The 20,598-nt window shown below is 39.3% G+C and overlaps 1 protein-coding gene across 3 annotated transcripts; it reads right to left on the bottom strand.

The window, feature by feature from the left end:
• Positions 1 to 10,803: 10,803 nt before the first annotated feature.
• LOC109912282 (zinc finger protein 91-like) lies at positions 10,804 to 19,703 on the bottom strand. 3 transcript variants are annotated; one of them, XM_020511680.2, is made up of 2 exons: positions 19,465 to 19,703; positions 10,804 to 14,386 (listed from the first exon to the last, which is right to left on the bottom strand). In XM_020511680.2, the coding sequence occupies exon 2, from the start codon at positions 14,134 to 14,136 to the stop codon at positions 12,016 to 12,018; it is 2,121 nt and encodes a 706-aa protein (XP_020367269.1). In that variant the 5' UTR covers positions 14,137 to 14,386; positions 19,465 to 19,703; the 3' UTR covers positions 10,804 to 12,015. The 3 variants fall into 3 exon arrangements, with proteins under 3 accessions (XP_020367269.1, XP_048454025.1, XP_048454026.1); XM_048598068.1 differs by lacking the exon at positions 19,465 to 19,703 and adding an exon at positions 19,328 to 19,446 and having other exon boundaries at positions 10,891 to 14,386; XM_048598069.1 differs by lacking the exon at positions 19,465 to 19,703 and adding an exon at positions 18,629 to 19,277 and having other exon boundaries at positions 10,891 to 14,386.
• Positions 19,704 to 20,598: the final 895 nt, after the last annotated feature.

Genomic DNA, 20,598 nt, shown 5'->3' with positions numbered 1-20,598 from the left:
GACTTCCCAAACTGTCACAGCCTGAACGGTTTGTGGTTGTGAGCTCTGAAGAGCAATGGATGCCATGGAGCTCTTAAGTCTGAGTGCTAAAAGCTACACGGCCAATTTAAATTGTCAGATTGATGTGACCTAATCAGCTAAACCTTGAGGCTTGAATGTTGTGTTAAACAAACCATATGGAGTTATTTCCATGTACCTGTCTCACAGATCTCTCAACTCCCTTGTTCTCACAGATCTCCATCCCTGCTGCACTCTCTCAAGTCTCTTCCCACCCCTGCCACACCAATCCTAGACATCATGGCTAATGTCAAGCACGAAATGGGGTCACAAAGGGAAAGGTTTGGGAACCATTGCTCAAGATTAGACAGCATACTTCTGGGCCACTGAAAGACCCATTGTAGCAGTGGTTAAGTGATTCACATTCATTAATTAAAACAGAAATTGTTGGAGAAACTCAGCAGCTCTGGCAGTGTCTGTGGAGAGAAAACAGAGCTAATGTTTTGAGTTCAGTGACCCTTCTTCGAATCTGCTGAGTTTCTCCAGTAATTTCGGTTTTTGTTTGTTTCAGATCTCTTGCATCCACAGTTCCTTGTTTTATTATCACATTCATTTGGGGTGGCATAGTGGCTCAGTGGTTAGCACTGCTGTCTCACATCTCCAGGAATCTGGGTTCAATTCCACCCTTGGCTGACTGTCTGTGTGGAGTTTGCATGTTCTCCCCGTGTCTGCGTGGGTTTCCGGTTTCCTCCCACAGTCCAAAGATGTGCAAGTTAGGTGGAATGGCCATGCTAAATTGCCCATAGTGTTCAGGGATGTGCAGGCTAGGTAGGGTTAGTCATGGGAAATGCAGGGATAGGGTAGGGTGGGATGCTCTTTGGAGGGTTAGTGTGGACCTGTTGGGTACTCTTTGGAGCCACGGTAGCACACAAACTCACAGCTACACTACAACAAGGACCAAAGACCCCATACCCATGACATTCAGGACCAATGTAGTTGACAAAATACCTTGCAACGACTGCAACAAACATTACATCAGCCAGACTGGAAGGAAACTAGCCATCAGGATACACGAACACCAGCTATCAGCAAAATGACTTGACGAACTTCCCCTCATTTCAGTGCACTCGGATAATGAAGGCCATCAATTTAACTGGGACAACGTGACCATCCTAGCTCTAGCCAACCATAGACATGCACGGGAATTCCTAGAGGCCTGGTTTTCAACCCATAATGCAATCAACAAACATGTGGAATTAGAGCTCGCATACCAACCCATGCAAAAAAGAACCGGAAATAACATAATCCAACCTAACAGATCAGATCATATAAATTCCAAGCGGAGGAGAACAACATCGCTTCATTGGAGGCCGCACTGCTGATGTTACCTAGCATGGTGACAAAACCAGCCAGCTCGATAAGCAAGCCAACAAACCTCAGTACAGTACATCTAATGTTTCTTTCTTCAGAAAACATTGTTATTGTGAGCAATGCCTCGGTAAACTCACTAATAAATCAAATAACTGATGATATTTATAATAATGCTTGTAAAACAAAGAATTGATTAATGTAAACAAGATGTCCATCATGAAGTGTCTATAACTGGTCAGGTTTTCAAAACAGAATTATAGTTGAGGTGGAATTCATGTGCCTGCCAGTCTATTTCGGTAATGTTTCATGCAAGGATTATGTGTTTTATCACTAATCCATTTGAAATTAACATGCTTTTGTACTAAAGTTCAGTCAACATTGCAATATATATTATCTCTACTCTTTGAAATTTTCTTTGACTTACAAATATGGTAAATGTCAGAAACCTTCAGCATTAGTTGAATGGACAACTAAGGTATGGGTTTATTTTCCATCCAATTAAGGAAGTTGGATTGTCACAGTAATTGGACTCCAGTTTGCACTAAGTTAGCACTGTTCTTTTATCTCACTGATATTATTTTATCTAATCTGAGTTGGAATTTGTTCTACATTAGTGATTAGAATGAATGTTTATCACTCCAATAAATAAATTTGCTTTCTAATAAACACACTTATGAAAGGCATAGGGCTTGAAAGCAATACAATACTATATTTGCCATAAGTTATCAATCTTATGCAGAGATGACACATACAAAATAGAAGCCATTCGGCCCCCGGAGCACTGCACCACTCAGCAAAATCATGACTGATGGGTTTGTTTTTTGAATTCCACATTCCCACCTACCCATGTTAACACTTGATTTCACTGCCCAACAACATTCTATCCACCTCTGTCTTAAAAATATTCAATGACACTGCCTCCACCATCTTCTATGGCAAAGAACTCCAAAGTCTCCGAGGGAAGAACATCTTATCTCGGTCCTGAAAAGGTGGCCACTAACTTTAAAACAATGTCCTCTAGTTCTCGATCAAAGAAAACATCCTTTATAAACCCCCCTTGTCAAGACCAATAAGGGTCTTAATCTCAAGTCGCCCCTCACTCTTCTAATCTCTCCAAGGACATAAAAGTTTGAAAGGGTTAATACTGAGGAGTGCCATTTGCACCACCCGCATTGATGATATCCTATGGACCATAGGCAGAACAGGTTAAGGGACCTCAAAGAACAAAAGACCTGGGTATTACGTCCTCCTTTGTAGCAATGTCTATCATATCAACAGGTGCTTGTCCTTTAAAGTTAACCCATTGTGCATTGTTTCAATTTAACGTTGGTAACTTGTTAGACAGGAAATCTCGTTGAGATTTGGAAAATTTGTAGTCATTTTGTTTTAAATGTATTCACAAGATATGGTCTTCCCAGGTTGGACCAGCATTTATTGACCATCCCTAGTAATACTTGAGAAGGTGAGGATTAGCTGGAGTCCATTTTGGATAGGTACAATCACAATACTGTCAGGGAAGGAGTTTCAGCAATTTAACATGGTGACACTGAATGATACCAAGTGACTTGGAGGGCAACTTGTAGGTGATAGTGTTCACAAGTATCTGCTGCCTTTGTCATTCTAGATGGTAGTAGTTGTGAATTGGGAAGTTGCTTTAGTGAATTTCTGCAGTGCATTGTGTAGCAGGTACGCACTGCTGCTACTATGCATAGGTATTGGAGAGAGTGAATGTTTCTGGATGTGGTACCAATCAAGCCGGTTGCTTTGCTCTGGAAGATATCAAATTCATTGAGTATTGAAACTGAACTCATCTAGGCAAGCGGAAAATATTCCATTACATTGCTAAATTGTACTTTGTAGATAATGGCCAGGTAGTGGTGGGCAGGAGGTGACTTACTCACCCGAGAACTCCTTGCTGTCCCTGTAACCAGTATTTATAGGGCTGATCCAGTTCAATTTCTGATTAATGGCAATCCTACAGGATGTTGGTAGTGGGAATTCAGTGATGTCATTTTTGATGTATAATGATATATACAATCGAAGGGTGAAGGTTAGATTTTCCCCTGTTGGAGATGGGTCATTACCTAGCAGTTGTGTGATGCAAATGTTGCTCACAATTTGTCAGCCCAAAGCTGGATATTAACTGGGTCTTGATAGATTTGGATATGGACTGCTTTAGAATAAGAGTCGTTGCAAGTGGTGCTGAACATTGTACGATCATCAGCAAACATCCCACTTCTGACTTTATTACGGGGGGAAGGTCATTGATGAAGCAGCTGCCCAGGGGACACAGATTTAAGGTAAGGGCAGAAAGTTTAGAGATGTTAGGAAAATATTTTTCACACAGAGGCTGGTGGGAATCTGGAACTCACTCCCTGTTAGGTCGGTAGAGGCAGAAACCCTCTTGACATCTAAGTATTTAGATGTTCACTTGTGATGCTAAAGGCATACAAAGCCTTAGGCCAAGTATATGGAAAATGGGATTAAAATAGTTAGATGGCTGTTTTTGACTGGCACAGACACAATGGTCAGAAAGGCCTTTTACTGTGCTGCAGACTGGGGCAGGGGCTGACAGTTGGTTTGTGTTCCAGAGCGACCCCAGTGTGAGTTCAAATCTCACACATGTAGGACTCTCCTTCTCAACCTCTGCCCTCACCTTAGCATCCTTCAGGCTAAACCATTACCAGTCATCCCTCTCTATGAGAGAACAATCCTATGGCTGGTAAGAATACAGTGACTTTACCTTACCTAGATCGCTATGACTCTATACATTCTGGGAAAATTGTGAAAACTCCAGATCACTGGAATTTAAGACATCAGCGTCTTGGGTGGGGTTTGGATAGTGGTAATTAAATACACAGCTGCAAAATAATAATAAAAAAAAATAGGCTTGAGGAAGAATGTCAGATAAAGGTGCAGTCTGAAAGGGTGAATACTGAGAAGTACCTTAAAAACCAGCCATGATAATGTCACATTGACTTGTGGGCAGAATAACCAAGGACCTAACATCCAGGTCCTCCTCATAGTCTGTGTTAAAATAGGCATTTTTATAACGTAATTTATAAGTAACTGTTAAAAGGTAATCAATTACTTCTGGTTCAATACAATAATTTTCTAGTTAGACTGGGAAGTGGTTCTCCTCCACCACACTAGACAAAGTTTCCTACACTTAAAGAGGATGGTGGCAGTAACAACAATATGGAAGCTGTGACGTAGAAATGTTATCAGGAACAAAAACAAAGTTGCTGGAAAAGCTCAGCAGGTCTGGCAGCATCTGTGAAGGAGAAAACAGAGTTAACGTTTCGGGTCCGATGAACCTTCCTCAGAACCGGTTCTGTAGCAGGTAGCAGTTCTGAGGAAGGGTCACCGGACCTGAAACGTTAACTCTGTTTTCTCCTGCACAGACACTGCCAGACCTGCTGAGCTTTTCCAGCAACTTTGTTTTTGTTCCTGATTTACAGCATCCGCAGTTCTTTTGGTTTTTATTTAGTAGAAATGTTGTTACTGAACTAGTAATCCTCAAACCCATGCTAATGCTCTAAGGTCATGAGTTTGAATCCCACCACAACACTGATAAAATTTGAATTAATAAATTTGAAATTTAAAGAAGCTAGACTAATGATGATGAAATTGAAGTAATTGTCAATTGTCTTAAAAATCCATCTGGTGCACTGTTGTTCTTTAGGGAAGGAAAACCTGCCATCCTTAGTTGGTGTGGCCTAGACACAATTCCAGATCCACAGTAATGTGGTTGACTCTTAACTGCCCTCTAACATGTCCCAACAAACCTCTCAGTTGTATCTAAGCACTATAAAGTTTGATTAAAGGAATGAAAATGTCCCAGACACCCGGCATCACCATTCTTGGTTATGTCCTGTCCCACTGGCAGGACATACCCCCAGAGGAGATAGCACAGTGATATGTAGGCGGGAGGGAGGTGCCTGGAAGTCCTGAACATCAACTCTGGACCACATGTAGCCTCATGGCATCAGATCAAAACTGGGCAAGGTAATCTCCTGCTATGACCTACCATTTCTTCTTCCTCCTCACCTCAATCAGCTAATGACCCAGTACTCCTCCAAGTTGAAGACTAATTGGAGGGGGCACTGAGGTGGCAAGGGAACAGAATGCACTCTGGCTGCGGAATTTCAATAACTGTCACCAAGTGTGCTTGGTCGGTCTACAACTGATCAAGCAGGCCAGGTCCTATAAAAACATAACTGCTAGACTGAAGGGTCTTCTGGTGCAGTGGTAGTGTTCTAGTTCTGGGTCAAAAGGTTCAAGTCACACCTACTCTAGAGATGCATCATAGCATCCCTGAACAGATTGACTAGGGCAATAAAATGCTGATAGATTGGGCAGATAAGTGAAGGAACCAGCAAGAGGGAGAAACAAACTTGCCCTTGTCCTCACGAATCTGCCTGCAGCAGCTGCACCTATCCACAGCAACATCAATAGGAGTGACCACTGCACAGTCTTTGTTGAGGTAATGTCCTGCCTTCACAATAAAGGATACACTTTATTGTGTTGTGTGGCACTACCACCACACTAAAATGGAACAGATTAGATCTAGCAACTCAAGACTAGGCATTCTTGAAGCACCGTTGGCCATCAGCAGCACCAGAATTACATTCAAGCACAATCTGTAACCTCACCATGCAGCATTTGACCCACTGTTCCACTAGCATCAAGCCAGGGGAATCAAACCTAGTTCAATGACCAGTGCAAGAGTGCATGCTAGGTGCAGCATTCAGTATGCCTAGTGAGATGTCAACCTGGTGAAGCTACAAAACAGGATTGCTTGCATGCCAAGCAGCATAAAGCAGCATTTGATAGGCAGTTAAATGATTCTACAATCAGCAGATCAGACCCAAGCTTTACTGTCCTGTCATGTTTAAATGTGAATGGTGGTGAACAATTCAACAAGTTCACTGGAGCAGGTGACTCCATAAACCTCCCCATAATCTATGATGGGGGGGACCCAGCACATCAATGCAAAAGACGAGGCTGAACCTTTTGCAATGATCTTCAGCCATAAATATTGAATGGTTGTTTCCCCCTCTTCTGGAGGTCCCCAATATCACAGATGCTAGTCCATGTGATATCAAGAAATAACTAGAGGCACTGGATACCAAAAAGGCTATGGGTCCTGATAGCATTCCAACTATATTACTGAAGTCTTGTGCTCTAGAATTTGTTTCCTCTATTTTTTCCTTCTGCATGGATCTCCCAAGATCTATGCATGGCAAAACTTCTAAAACCAGTCAATGCTGGAAATGGTGCCAACTTGTCAATAGACCCTTTGGGAGTAGCTGCACAGCTACATAGCTTTGAGACCATTATTCAAAAGTAGCCATGTCTTTAGACAAACTGTTCCAGTATAGTTACAACACTGGCAGCTACCCATCAATGTGGGAAATTGCCCAGCTTAGTGCTGTGTTAAGAACAATGTACAAGTTTCATCATCTTTTTCTGGGGCAAAGAAGGGGGAGACACAGTTGAGTTCCATTTATAGGTTTGATGACAAAAACTCTGGAATCTTGTTGTTTACATATATTTTAATACGATTTTAGAACCTTCACTTGGGTTAAGAGTTCAATACATTAAAAAGAATGGCAGAGAGGATAAACTGGAAAGTTGCCTTGCAACAGTGCCCAGAGAAAGAGAACAATTCAGAAAATAGTCAGTTTTGAGTGGTTTGTGTTAGAAAATGGAGACTGAAGAGTTAAGCTGTATCATAAGAAAACTCTAAAAACTGGGGTTTGCCAACTTTCTTGCTTGATCTGAAGCTAAAGTAGTCGTGAGTTCATTTGTGATTTCTTTTAAATGTCTCAGGGAGAGATACTAGCTGAAGAAAAATAGCATCTTGTGAATGCACGGAAATTCACCAAAACAAAAATTGGTTAAAGCTATGCCAGCAATCTGGAATAGCTGTCAGATAACTCACTTTACTAACATTCTTCATTACCTTTTATTGACCACTGAATCTCACCTACATTCACCCTGCAAAGATAATAACACTAACATTTCCAGCTCTGGCATGACAGGGGAAAGTCATTAATGAAGTAGCTGAAGATAGTGTCCCAAGCCAAAACTATGCTGAGGAACTCTTGCTGTGATAGCCTGGAACTGAAGTAATTCACATCGAACTACAACTATCATTAGGCGTGGCTTCAAAACAGCAGAGTTTTCCCCTAATTTCCACCAACTCCAGTTTTCCAAGAGGTGTTAGCTGCAGTACTTGAACAAATGCTACCTTGATGTCAAAAGTAGTCACTCTCACCTCAACTCTGGCATTCAGATTTCTTGTCCATATTTGGACTAGGTGTGTAGTAAGGACAGGAGCTAAATGGCCCCAGCGGAAACCAAACTGATCGCGTGCCACTTGGTAGCACTGTCAATGGTAACCATCCACCATTTTGCTAATGATGGAGTAGGCCAACACAGCATTGTCAGGAATGTCCTGTTTACAAACAGGACAAATCCAATCTTCAACAATAGTACTGAAAGACTGCTCCAGAACCAGATATGCCACAAGCCAAGCTTTTCCAGTACAAATACAACACTGGTATCTACCTGATAACTTTTTACAATTTCAGGTAGATACCTGTGTTGTATCTATATTGGAACAGCTTGGCTAGGGGCATACTTAGTTCTGGAGTACAGTCCTTCAGTACTATTGGTATATCCACAACCTTTGCAATACTCGGTGTCTTCTGCCATTTATGTGCTGGATTTTCCAATAATTGAGAATGGAGATACATCTGGAGGTTCCACATCCTGCTGTCTATTTAAATTGCCAGTCTCCATTCATGATTAGATGTGCGCACAACTTAAATCTGATTTGTTGGTTGTGGAATCACTGTTTATCACATACAGATCCCACTGTTTGACACACAAGTAATTCTGTGTTGTAGCTTCAACACGTTGGACCCTCAGCTTTAGGTATGACTGCCTGCTTCTCCTAGCATAACCACCTGCACTCTTTAATGAACCAAGATTGATCTCCTGGCCTGATGGTAATGGTAATGGCATTGTGAAGGCTGTGCCAGGCCATGAGGCTCAATACAATTCTGCTGCTGATTGTGCACGCCTCAAGACTGCTCTGTTTTGATTTGGTTCAAAGTCTGTCCTATTCAGCATGATTCAACACAATTGAAGGTATCCTCAATGTGAAGACAGGACCACGCAATGCTCCTCTCTACTGATATGGTCACGGATAGATGTATCTGCAACAGGTAGATTGGTTTAGATGAGGGTCAAGTAACTTTTCCCTCTTGTTAGTTCCAACATCATCTGCAACCCAGACTAGCAGTTATATCTGTAGGATTCCAAACTCTAATCTAACTTTAATCATAAGGCTCAGGATTCAACTAAGTATGGGACCGCTCTGAGTACAAACATATTTATACAATGTTCATCGAATTATTAAGTTATCAAAACAAATACAACAGAAATTACAGTTAACTGAACAGTGGTCTCAGCAACTATACAACGGAATATTGACTAAACTGGTTGGATTGCTATCTCTTCTTCTGTCTGCACATAAAACTACTAAAAAGTAGACCTATCCAACAATAATTCATGGCATGAACTCTGATTGATCTAGGCATTGCATGATTAGATTCTTAATTGATTAGGGTATGCATGGACAATGCATAAACAATTAATTGCCATTCTTGGATGGATAAAGTAATTTCTGATTGTTACTTGTAAAGGAATCTGACATCTGACAGCACTTCCCACTTTTACTGATTCATTTTTAAAAATGAATATCACTATAGAGACTGTCCCTTTTATAACAACTTATCCCTCTAAGCTTATCAATTCCACAGATCATACCAAGATGCCACTAGTAAATCAATTTGTGTATCTAATTTGGGAATGATAGATGCATTAATATGCTCTAAGTTTCAAATTATCAAATTATATATCTAAAAAGATCAAAATTCACTAAGTCCAAAATTACACACATGTCCATTGGCCTGTTATAGACAAAACCATTTTAAAATATAAGCTGTCATTGACTAAAAGGTGTACTCACTTCAAAAGTTTAAGTTTACTTTAGCTGGAGCCGTAAAACAATAAACCTTTAGACTTGTCAAATGACTGACTCCCTACAGAAATTGTTTAACCACAAGTAAGTCAGTATTATTAATTACAGAAAAATGACTCATTAGAACTCAACCAGCTCAGTCATCAGTGGAGCTACTGAACCACTCTTTCATGGGATTCAGAGACAAAGTTGAGGACTCCCAAGGCAACTCCCTCCAAACAACAGACATAGAAACTAGGAAAAATGAGCCATTCAAAACTTCGAGCTTGCACCAACATTCAAATAATCATTGCTAATTCTCTATCTCAATGCCATATTCCTATTTTCTCACCATACATTTTTAAATTTTAAGGGCATCAAAACGGATCTCTCTTGTTCTTGAACACATTCAGTAGCTTGGCCTCCATAGCTCTCTGGTACAGAATTCTACCTTTTTGAGTGAAGAATTTTTTTCTCATCTAAGTCCTAAATGATCTATTCAGTAACAGAAGACTCTGTTCCCTGGTTCTAGACTTCGGAACCAGGAAAACAACTTTCCTGAATCCAGTATGTCCAGCCCTGCTTGAATTTTACATATCTGATAAGTCTGTCCTGCCTGTGGGACAGAATATATCCAAGGATGGTGACAGTGACATCTGGGCCATTAACAAACAAGATAAGTTTTTTTTTCATGACAAATTGACAGAGGTTTCATGGTCATCATTAACTAGATTTTAATTCCAGGTATTTGTTGCGTTCAAACTTCATCTGTCATTGTGGGATTTGAACCCAATTCCCCAATACATTAACTGGGAATCTGGATTAATGGTTCAGTGCCATTACAACTATGCCACTGCCTACCCTCAATTTTGATTGTAATGTTCGTTTAAGCTTTTAAGGGCCAGTAATTCCTGAGAATGATGTTGGTTCTCAGTCTAGATGCTAAGTTTTGACGACTGGAGGATTGCCATGACATCAGGCTAACCCTGGATTTATGTTAAAATCTTGCCAACTCACTGTCATATGAACATCAGTTCCTTTCTGTCAACCAGATTTATTGGTTAAGGTAAACCTCCAAGTCTTCCATCAAGAAGATCTGGATTGAGTACAGCAAAGTAAAATATACTATATAATAAATCATCATGCAAAATAGTTTATCGCATCAAAATCTGTTGTGATCCTGCACAGACTATAACTACCCAAGACTGGCCAAATCATCCCATTTCTATCAATAAATGACCACCAAGGTAAGCTGGATACTTCTCTTTCCAGTAGGTACTTAGCTTCCAGTACCTCTGTCTGACTTCCAACACAATTAGAAACCCCTACCATGTAGGAATAGCCAGAGAACAAATCTCACATTTATTACAAAAGTAAACACTATAAATTAAACAATGGTATAGAATTGTTTTGGTATTTTTTAATTTGATTAACAAAAAAAATCTATGTCTTGCTGTTAAAGATTTGTTACAAACACAAACATACTGCAAAATAATTACAGTTGAAAAGACAAATTACTGCTAAAAAAAGATATTGAAATTATCTCTGCAAGACACAGCACCAATTTTTCTTAATAGTTTGTGACTAATACAGTTGGAATACAAAGATTTTAACTATAACTTTTTTAAAAAACTGAAAGTAATTTTTATTAACTTTCAGTAAAAATACACTTAACCAGCAGAAGTCTTTCATACAAAGTTAAAAGTCTGTACGATAAACAAACACCTGGACTGCTACTGAAAACATAAAATCCCTTGGCAACCATACTTGGAGTCCTAGATGCTTATACAAAAAAACCTGCTAAACCTTTCATGAATTGTTAAGCTTTTTTCATTGAATTCCACACACATATACCTGGAGTTTGTTTTCACACATACTGTATAATATGTTAGGCAATAACCAGGATATGAAAACAGGGAATTAAGAAAATTTGCTTCTAAAAAAAAACTTACATTGAAAGATTAGTTAATTCAAAAAGGCAGAATAGGTTATTCATCTGCATACAGATCATCAAAATATTGGAAATTGACTGTAATTTGTTAAGTAGCATAACCGGGCACTGAAATGTATTGCCAATTAAAACGAAAACGCTCTATTTATAACTAGTCCGGAATTGAAAGAAGAAAACAAAAGCAGACAATAAATAGGTAGGATGCACTGGACCTTTTCAGCCCGATAATGCATGCAGAACTTTATGAACAATCCAACAATGAAGTGCATGTTTGTTCAGTTACCTAAATACATGAAAGTCAATGTTGGTAGAAGTTGAAGAATGAAATTTTATGTTTGTCAAAAATTACCTGTTTGCATTAACAACTAAAGAAAATATAGCTCCACATTTTCAACTGATCAGACATTAAAAGGGAAACAAAAGCTGTCAGTGAACAAAGAACATACTTCAAATATTTACAATTAATTTGCATCACTGCCCTGTGATTTTGTAAGACTTCAAAGAAAGCAAACAATTTAGACATTGAGCTCTCTACCATTCATTCATTAACTTAAAATTGCAATTTTAAATTAAAAGAACTTTAGTAGAGACTAGTTATGTATATGAAGATTAGGGATTTAGTGCTGGGAACTAGAGTCTTCCCTTTAAAATTCATGTTATTCTACTCACCACCTTGATTAGATATGACATTGGCACCTTGAATCTGCTGACATGTATGTTTTTTTAATTCAGCTGGAAGCTGAAACCCATCTCCACAAAATGAGCAATGAATGGGGAAATTTTTTGTGTGCGCTATTCTGACATGACCTATGTAATTTACAAACAGGTATGTGCTATAAGAACAGTAATTACATTTGTAAAGCATTCGGTTATCAGTGACATTAGATTGATTAGTCTTTGAAATATTTTGTTTGTGAACTTTGAGGTGATCACGGAGATCAATTTGTTTCTCAAACTTGCTGCTGCAGATTTCACAGTTAAAAGTTTTGCCTTGATTATTTGGTTTATGAATATTCAGATGATGCTGTAAATCTTCTTTGCTCTGATACTGAACATTACAGCTATCGCAGTTGAACGATTTTGGCTCTGCATGCTTTTTTTCTGTGTCATCACTTGGGGTTGGTAAATCATCATGAGAGAGCTCACAGGTTTGTGGCTTTTGTAAAGAATGGCGAAGTTTGTGCTTCTGGAACAATTCTTGCTCTTCAAATGTCTTTCCACACTCAAAACAAGATAAAACATTATCTGTTGAAGAAGATGCAGAATCTTGATGAGCCACCAAACGCTCTGCAGGTTCCAGAAGCTGCAACTTTGAAGTCTGACTTTTAGTAGCAGTCAGTTGTAAATGCATTTTTCCTGCATCTGATGATTCCATTTTCAGAGAAGAATTCTCATGCAGCTGTGCTACTTCTTTATGTGCACTGTTGGGCTGGACTGAAGGCAATTCGGAACTGATTAACTTTTTCTCTTGATCTGTATTCTGCTGCTTATTAGCTTCAATATTTTCAGTACAATTATCTTTCTGCTGAGAGGTACACTGTTTCTCATGATTCTTAAAAGCTCTGGCATAATCAGATTCAAAGTCACATTTAGAACATTTGTAATAAGCTTCTCCAGTGTGAACAGACATGTGTCTTTGAAGCTCCTTGTCCATAACAAAACATCTTCCACATTCAGTACATCGATAAGGATAAGGTTTGTCATGTACCCTTACAACATGATATAGAGCACTACTTTTACTTTTACAATGGAATCTACAGAAACTACAGTAAAAGGTTCCTCTAACATATTTAACATTTTCTTGCAAACTTTTTGCATAATCCTTTTCTTCAGAAGGCTCTTCGAAATCATTTGAAACAGGCACCACTTTGGGATTATTTGAAATTGTCTGCTCTGCAGAACCTTTCTGAACTATCCTTTTTCTAGGACCTTTCAAAATTGCTCGTTTTTTAGTGCGTGAAACCACTACTTCTTTGGGATTATTTGAAGCTGATGATTTGCGAGTGGATTCCTGTTGCGTTGGGTAATGGCCACTGGAATCTCTGTACTCAAACAGTGCAGCATTGGCATCTTTCTTTTTCTTCTGACAGTTATGGATATTTAGCTCATCGACAGTATTGAACCGAGTGCCACATTTTTCACAGTTGAAATCAACATTTTTGGGCTCTTCTACTTTACGCTTTGGTCTTCCAGGTCTCCTCTTAACAGGCTGCCCTTCAACTGTGCTTGAACTGGTTTCTGCAGGTTTTATAGGAGGGGGTTGTACTTCAATTGTGTTTGAAAGTATTTCTGTACGCTTTCTACGCCCCCTTCGCTTTTTTACAGGCTTTTCTTCCTTAATCACTTTGGACTCTTTTAACTTTCTTTTTGTAGCTCGCACTGGTTTACTAACTTCACTGGCAGCTCCTTCATGGCGTTCTTTCATTTGGAAGATTTTTTCAATCTTGTTCAGCTTTGGATGCTGTGTTGTAACATGATTGTAAACATTACTGTACACTTTGTTTGTGAAGAAACATAACCGACAATGGAACAATTTGGCACTTTTTTGATAAAGCACTGTATTTGTTAGGTCAGAGAATTCGGGATGAATGGACCCTAGATGTGTTTCCAAAGTTTCATGATCAGTATACTTGAAATCGCAATGCACACAAGTTAAACATTCAGGAGTATTATTTAGTTGGTCTTTTGTTTCCAATTTCTCTTCAGTGTTAAATCCAGTAGCAGAATATTCTTTCTGATTTGCAAATTCTTTTTTACGTACCACTGTTATTTGTACAGCCATGATGCTTTTATCTCTGCAGTGGTTTACTACAGTGACAGTGCCCAGAAATCTTCCTTGGGAAGCTCTTGCTGTACTTTCTGCTCCTTAAATTGTGCAAATTCTTTCTTATGTAGGTCATAGATTTAAGTCCATCTGGAATGGTTTTGGATTTACTCAAAGTTCTTTCAGCTCAGAACCAAATGACACACTTTGCAAGAAATAATGGAAATGGATGAGCCTATTCCAATTTTCACAGCAGAGCTGTGCTCACCTACAAGGCAGAAGCAAAAGAAACCAATTACAACAAGACACTACACTGAACTAATGTCATCAGCCCACATTCAATAGCTATGCATTTTCAAAAGAAATTCATCCAAACTTGAGAAAAAGATTTAAGAAAAAAACCACACAAGTTTCAGAAAATTATAATCAATTGATTACAAAAATATGCAATACTATCCATCACTTCCTAATAGTTAACTATGTATGGATTAACTTGACATTGAGGTAAATGAATGTTAGAAATCATTGAAGTTGGCAGGATGGGAAGGGGATTAATTACCAAGAGGGATCAAGTCTAATCATTTTGTGGCAAACTGGAACTGATGTCCAGAGCCAAGTAAAAGTCCAAGGACTACGTTTGAAACCAATTTTCCTTCCAAATTTTAATGGACATTTTACAATGTTTCCTATATTTCATAATGCCAATTCTATAATTAAAGGCAGTAGCAAAGTTCAATGCACTTAGATGGCTCAGGTCATTTTTAAAATCAAATATTAGTTCTTCTAATAGTTTTTCTCGTGACAGCAACTATTTTATTCACCTCCACACCTTTTCCCCCCTCCCTTCAAATGACCCTTTTGCCCCATAATTTTCTACTGTGCTTGGAGTGCATTTCATGTCACTGCCAACTCCTCATTTTCCATTATTAATACCCCAGTCTCAACCAACAGGCTCAAATTTATTATATCTATTTTCTTTTCATAGAATGATAAAATCAGACAGAGATTCTATATTTCTTGCTAGTGTACTGCTTCTAATTTCTTCCTTTTTTAAGTCATTCTTTGCTGGATTATAAAACTTCTCAATCTTCTGGCCTACCACTAATCTTTGCAGTAGAGCATATCTCTTCTTTATCAGTCTTACCTTTCTTAATTATGCCATGGAAGATTCTCTTACAGTTCTCATTTCTGAATGGCATACAGTTTTGATGACAGTTATAAAATGTCTTAAATGTATTCCACTGTTTCTCTACCACCTTAACTTTTAACCTACTTTCCTAGTTCAGTGTCACCAACTCGGTCTTCATACCTTGGTAAATGCCTTTATTTCAGTTTAACCCTCCCGATTCAGACAAATTTCTGAACTTGAAACAAGATGTGGAATTCTATAAGACCATTAATTCATCCCAACTCATTATGCATTACCAAATGCAAAATAGCCTGCTCTCTGCTGGTTCCAGAGCACAATGTTCTATGACACTGTCCTGAATATATTATATTAAATCATCCTCAAGCCTACCTTTGACTACTTGATTCATCAACCTGTGACTGAAATCATCCAAGATTACTTAGAAGTAATAACTGATAACGTATGCTGACATTAGGCATGTTGATTGATTGGTTAAGGTCAACATAATACCAAGTATGTATGCCAAACATCGCAAAGACTGGCAAATTGTATCAAACAGAAATGTATCAAAAAGTAAAACCCATTGGTAATTTGCACCAAGACAATACTGACCATAAACAACCAGCGTACACTTAGAAAACTTGTAATACGTGACATGAGATGTAATTCTGCAATTGGATGGAGTTGACATTATGGTGGGAAGGCCAGGAAAGTTTATAAATCATACTGATGATTTTTAAATTAATTGTGTTCTGGGTAGGGAAGATCAAGTAGGTTATTCTGGTCAGGGATGAATGGGATGGGGAATAACAGGCAGATTTTGTTCAAGTTGCAGATTACAAAAGATGGATTGTTGAAGATAATCAAAAGAACCAACATCTGGAGGCATCAATGCATGATAACGTCTTCAACTTTGGTAGAACTCCAGAACAGAATCAGCGAACCTACCTCCATCAAAATTCAGATTTTAAATCATTTGCTGGTTTAAAACCTTTGTCATATCACATTTTTTGCTATTCCCCTTAAAGTGGCACCCTTTGATTGTTAATCCTTCCACTAATGGGAAATATTATTGGTCAGACCACTGATGATTTTGAATACCCATATCTAATCTAGTGTCTTCTCAAGCTTCTATTCTTAACCTATTCATATAACTGAAGTCATTCTGTTATGGACCAGACCACACCCTTCAAATAGATCAAGGAGATAGCCTAGACGCCAACTTTTTCTTATTTAAAGGCAAGTGTAAGGTACTGTGTTCCACAGGTAATTCAATTGGTTACACCACTCAGCTTTAAGCAAACCCCACTTTATTCTTACCTCATAATTAAAATACAAGCAAAAGAAAGAAGAATTGGAATGACAACTCTACTGGAAAGCTTAACAGAATTATAGATTATTTAACTACTAAACAGCAACTGTTCCAATATAGTAACATCCCATAAACACTCCCTTAGCAAAGGCAAATTCAGTAAAACAGATTGTCTCACATGCAATTCTGGCAGCAGAGAGAACTCCAGCTTTAAATATGCCAGCAACTCCTTAAAACTAAACTAAAACTCTGGTTCTGTGGAAGCCTGACTCCACCCTTCATGCCGCTTCTATTATTCCACCTTACAAAAAACCGTCAAGGCCTCACATGCTGTTTACTTTATCAGCTTTGAGCAGGCTGCTTCTCACCTCTGTCTCAACCACTCTTCATTAAAAAAAAGGACAAAATACACCTCTTAAAGGCATAGCATCATCACAGTTCACAGAACCTTTTTAAAAACTTATGCATTTAAAGTCAACACTAATTCTATAAAAGTGCAAGTTCTTTCTCTCTCACTGTATGCTATATATTGAATATAAATTTAACTTAATAGCAACATTTTAGTACAAAATGATCTACAAGATGATTGGCACAAAATGTTCATTGAGAGAGCCTGTGCAGACACAATGATCTGAATAGCCTTCTGCAGCAAAATTATTCTATGATTCAATTGACTTTTCTCTTGTCTTAAATTGGAAAACAAAAATTAAAAACCGATCTTAGGAGATATAGATGTAGATACACAGAATATTAGAGAAACAAAAATATGTCCCAACAATTTCAGCAATGCTCTCACTTCCCACTTCTTTGTCACTTCAGCAAGGCGTTCAACAAGATTCCACACGGTAGTGTGATTAGCAAGATTAGATCACATGGAGTCCAGGGAGAGGTAGCCATTTGGATAAAAATTGGCTTGAAGGTAGGAGACAGAAGGTGGCTATGGAGGGTTGCTTTTCAGACTGCAGGCCTGTGACCAACGGTCTGCCACGAGGATTAATGCTGGGTCCATTTTTGTTTGTCATTTATTTAAATGATTTAGATGTGAATATAGGAGGAATGGTTAGTAAGTTTGTAGATGACACCAAAATTGGTGGTGTAATAGACAGTGAAGGTTATCTCAGAGTACTTAGGAACCTTGATTGGATTGGCCAATAAGTGGCAGATGGAGTTTAGTGCAGATAAACGTGTGGTGTTGCATTTTGGTAGGACAAATCAAGGCAGGTCTTATACACTTAATGGTAGGGACCTAGGGAGTGTTGCTGAGCAAGGAGACCTTCAGGTGCAGGTTCATAGTTCCTTGTAAGTGGAGTCGCAGGTAGACAGCATAATGAAGAATGCGTTTGGTATGCGTGCCTTTATCGGTAAGTGCACTGAGTATAGGAGTTTGGATGTCATTTCGCAGCTGTGCCAGACATTGGTTAGGCCACTTTTGGAATACTACGTTCAATTCTGGTTTCCTTGCTATAGGAACGATGTTGTTTAACTTGAAAGAGTACAGAAAAGATTGACTAGGACGCTACTGGGGTTGGAGGGTTTGAGCAATAGGGAGAGGCTAAATAGGCTGGGGCTATTTTCCCTGGAGCATAAGAGGCTGAGGCAGGTATGGTTAAGGCGAATAGACAAGGTCTTTCCCCCAGAGATGCGGAGCCCAAAACGAGAGGGCATACGTTTAAAGTGAGAGGGGAAAGATTTAAAAGGAACCTAAGGCGCAATGTTTTCACATAGGTGGTGGTGCATGTATGGGATGAGCTGTCAGATGAAATGATGGAGGCTGGTACAACATTTAAAAGGCATTTGGATGGGTACATGAATACGAAGGTGTTAGAGGGATATGGTCCACACGCTGGCAAATAGGACTAGATTAATTTAGGATATGTGGTTGGCATGGATAAGTTGGACTGAAGGGTCTGTTTCCGTGCTGTACAACCTTATGTTATCTCTTATCAACAAATGCCAGTACTCTGAACGTATACTCAGGATTTTCCTATTTCAACATACACTGTTCCACCAACCCGGGTGTTAAATGCTGAAATAAAACATCAGTGCACGATCTCCTGTCTTAAACTCACTTTTTCTCCCCCCGGGGCATCATATATATAAAATATATATATAGATGTTTAGAATTCAGTTCCTTCAGTCTTCCATCTTAGTTTACAGGATTTTAAAATTTCACCCACGTCTTCTGCTCGCACAAAATAATCTGTTCATTCAAGGTTATGAAATGGCACTGGATAGGCTCAAACAGAGGCCATATATTAGCGCAAATCTCTCAAGATTTGTTCCTTGGATCAAGGAATCTCACGCTTCCAGTGGGAATGTATTCCTTGCCTTCAAATGCCACGGTATCACAGGGATTGGGGCAACCATTTTGTGCGGATTACAGGTAGGGCTGAGCTGACGGTATTTACACCCGAACTTGGCGTTACAGCGGCTGCATTTCGCTGCTCTTGCCGTCCTCACAATTCAACCTTCACCGTGATCCCGTTTGTACATGCCCGATAGGTTGGGGCAGTTTAACAACAGCGCGGCTGACGACCGTTAGCTGCAGCCGCGCGCCTCTCCTTTCCGACCGCGCTTAAAGCAAACGGTCCGGTCACAAGGCGAGTGGCGGCAGGCCGCCATGTTGTTGGCAAAGGAACTTTTGCCTCTAACCAGCTAACACTATCCTGCCACACGCGCGCGCACACACACACATATATATAATTTAAACCTCTCGCTCCCCACATCTCCGACCACCAGCCCGGCCCCAACTCCGGGGGTTCACTGACAGTCGAGAAATTGAAGGGAAAACCGATGGGCCTAGGCATACAGTAGGAGACGAAGCCTGCTGGGTGAGCACCATGATCGGTCGGTCCAGAGCGTCTCTCTCGCACTCTGTTCGCCCATCCCCTGCCGCTACACTCACCGACTTATCCCGAAAACAACAAACACCAAGCGATGCGCTCGGCACCACAATCTCGCCGCTTCACAGACAGTGTAAAGGGGGGGGAACTTGCTTCGACCTGCAAACAAAAAATAGCACAATCAGTAGGGGCAGGCCGAAATCTGATTAGTAATGTAAATTCCAACCATCCAATGAGACTCCAACCAGCCGGCTGCTGGAAGAGACGATCTCGATTCTAACAGCTCAGTCTGTTAGTCGCCTGGTGGAGGGTTTTTCATAGGATGGTTATGGTTTTACATATTAATCAGATGTTAATATTTGACCGAATGTTGAAAGATGACCACCAATACATCCACTATTTCTAGGGCCTCTTCTTTAAGTATTCTGGAATGTGGATTACCAGGCCCTGAAGATTTATCATCAATTTCCCCCAACATCATTTCCTTACTGATACTGATTTCTTTCAGTTTCTCCAGCTCAATATTTGTTTGATTTATTTATTGTTACATGTATTTTTTTTACAAAAGTACAATGAAAAGTGTTATATAGTGTCACCACTCTCCAGCACCATCTTAAAACATAGAAAAATAAACCAAAACAGAATATAAAGGCAGAAAAATAAACAGATAAATAAAAAGACAAGAATAAACCTGTGTTCCTTAAAATGTTTGTGATGTTACTTGTTTCCTCCTTTGTGAAGAAAGAACTAAATTTGGTATTTAATTACAGAAATTGCTGAAAAATCTCAGCAGGTCCAGCACCATCTGTGGAGAGAAATCAGGGTTAACGTTTCTGGTCCAGTGACCTTTCTTCGGAACTTCTTCTGCTGAGACTTTCCAACAATTTCTGTTTTTGTTTTGGATTTCCACCATCTGAAGTTCTTTTGGTTTTTGTATATTTAATTGGTTTGCCTTGTCTTTGTTCCCAAAGATAACATCCCTTGTTTCTAACTACATAGGACCTACATTTGTCTTCACTAACCTTTTTCTCTATAGAAGCTTTTACAATCAATTTGTATGTTCCCTGCAAGCTTACTCTCGTACTGTATTTTCTCCTTTTTAATCAATCTTCTTGTCCTCCTTTGCTGAAATCTAAACTGCTCCCAGTCCTCAGGTCTGCTGCTTTCTTTGGCCAAATTGTATACCCCTTCCTTGA

Source organism: Rhincodon typus, chromosome 6 (assembly GCF_021869965.1).
Source record: "Rhincodon typus isolate 14 chromosome 6, sRhiTyp1.1, whole genome shotgun sequence".
Classification (NCBI taxonomy): Eukaryota; Metazoa; Chordata; class Chondrichthyes; order Orectolobiformes; family Rhincodontidae; genus Rhincodon; species Rhincodon typus.
Note: the sequence above shows the minus strand (reverse complement) of the source record. Positions and strands in the feature narration are given on the sequence as shown.

What these genes read in the sequence shown, in the direction of transcription:
- LOC109912282 (XM_020511680.2), bottom strand. Translation starts at nt 14,136, where the DNA reads ATGGCTGTACAAATAACAGTGGTACGTAAAAAAGAATTTGCAAATCAG.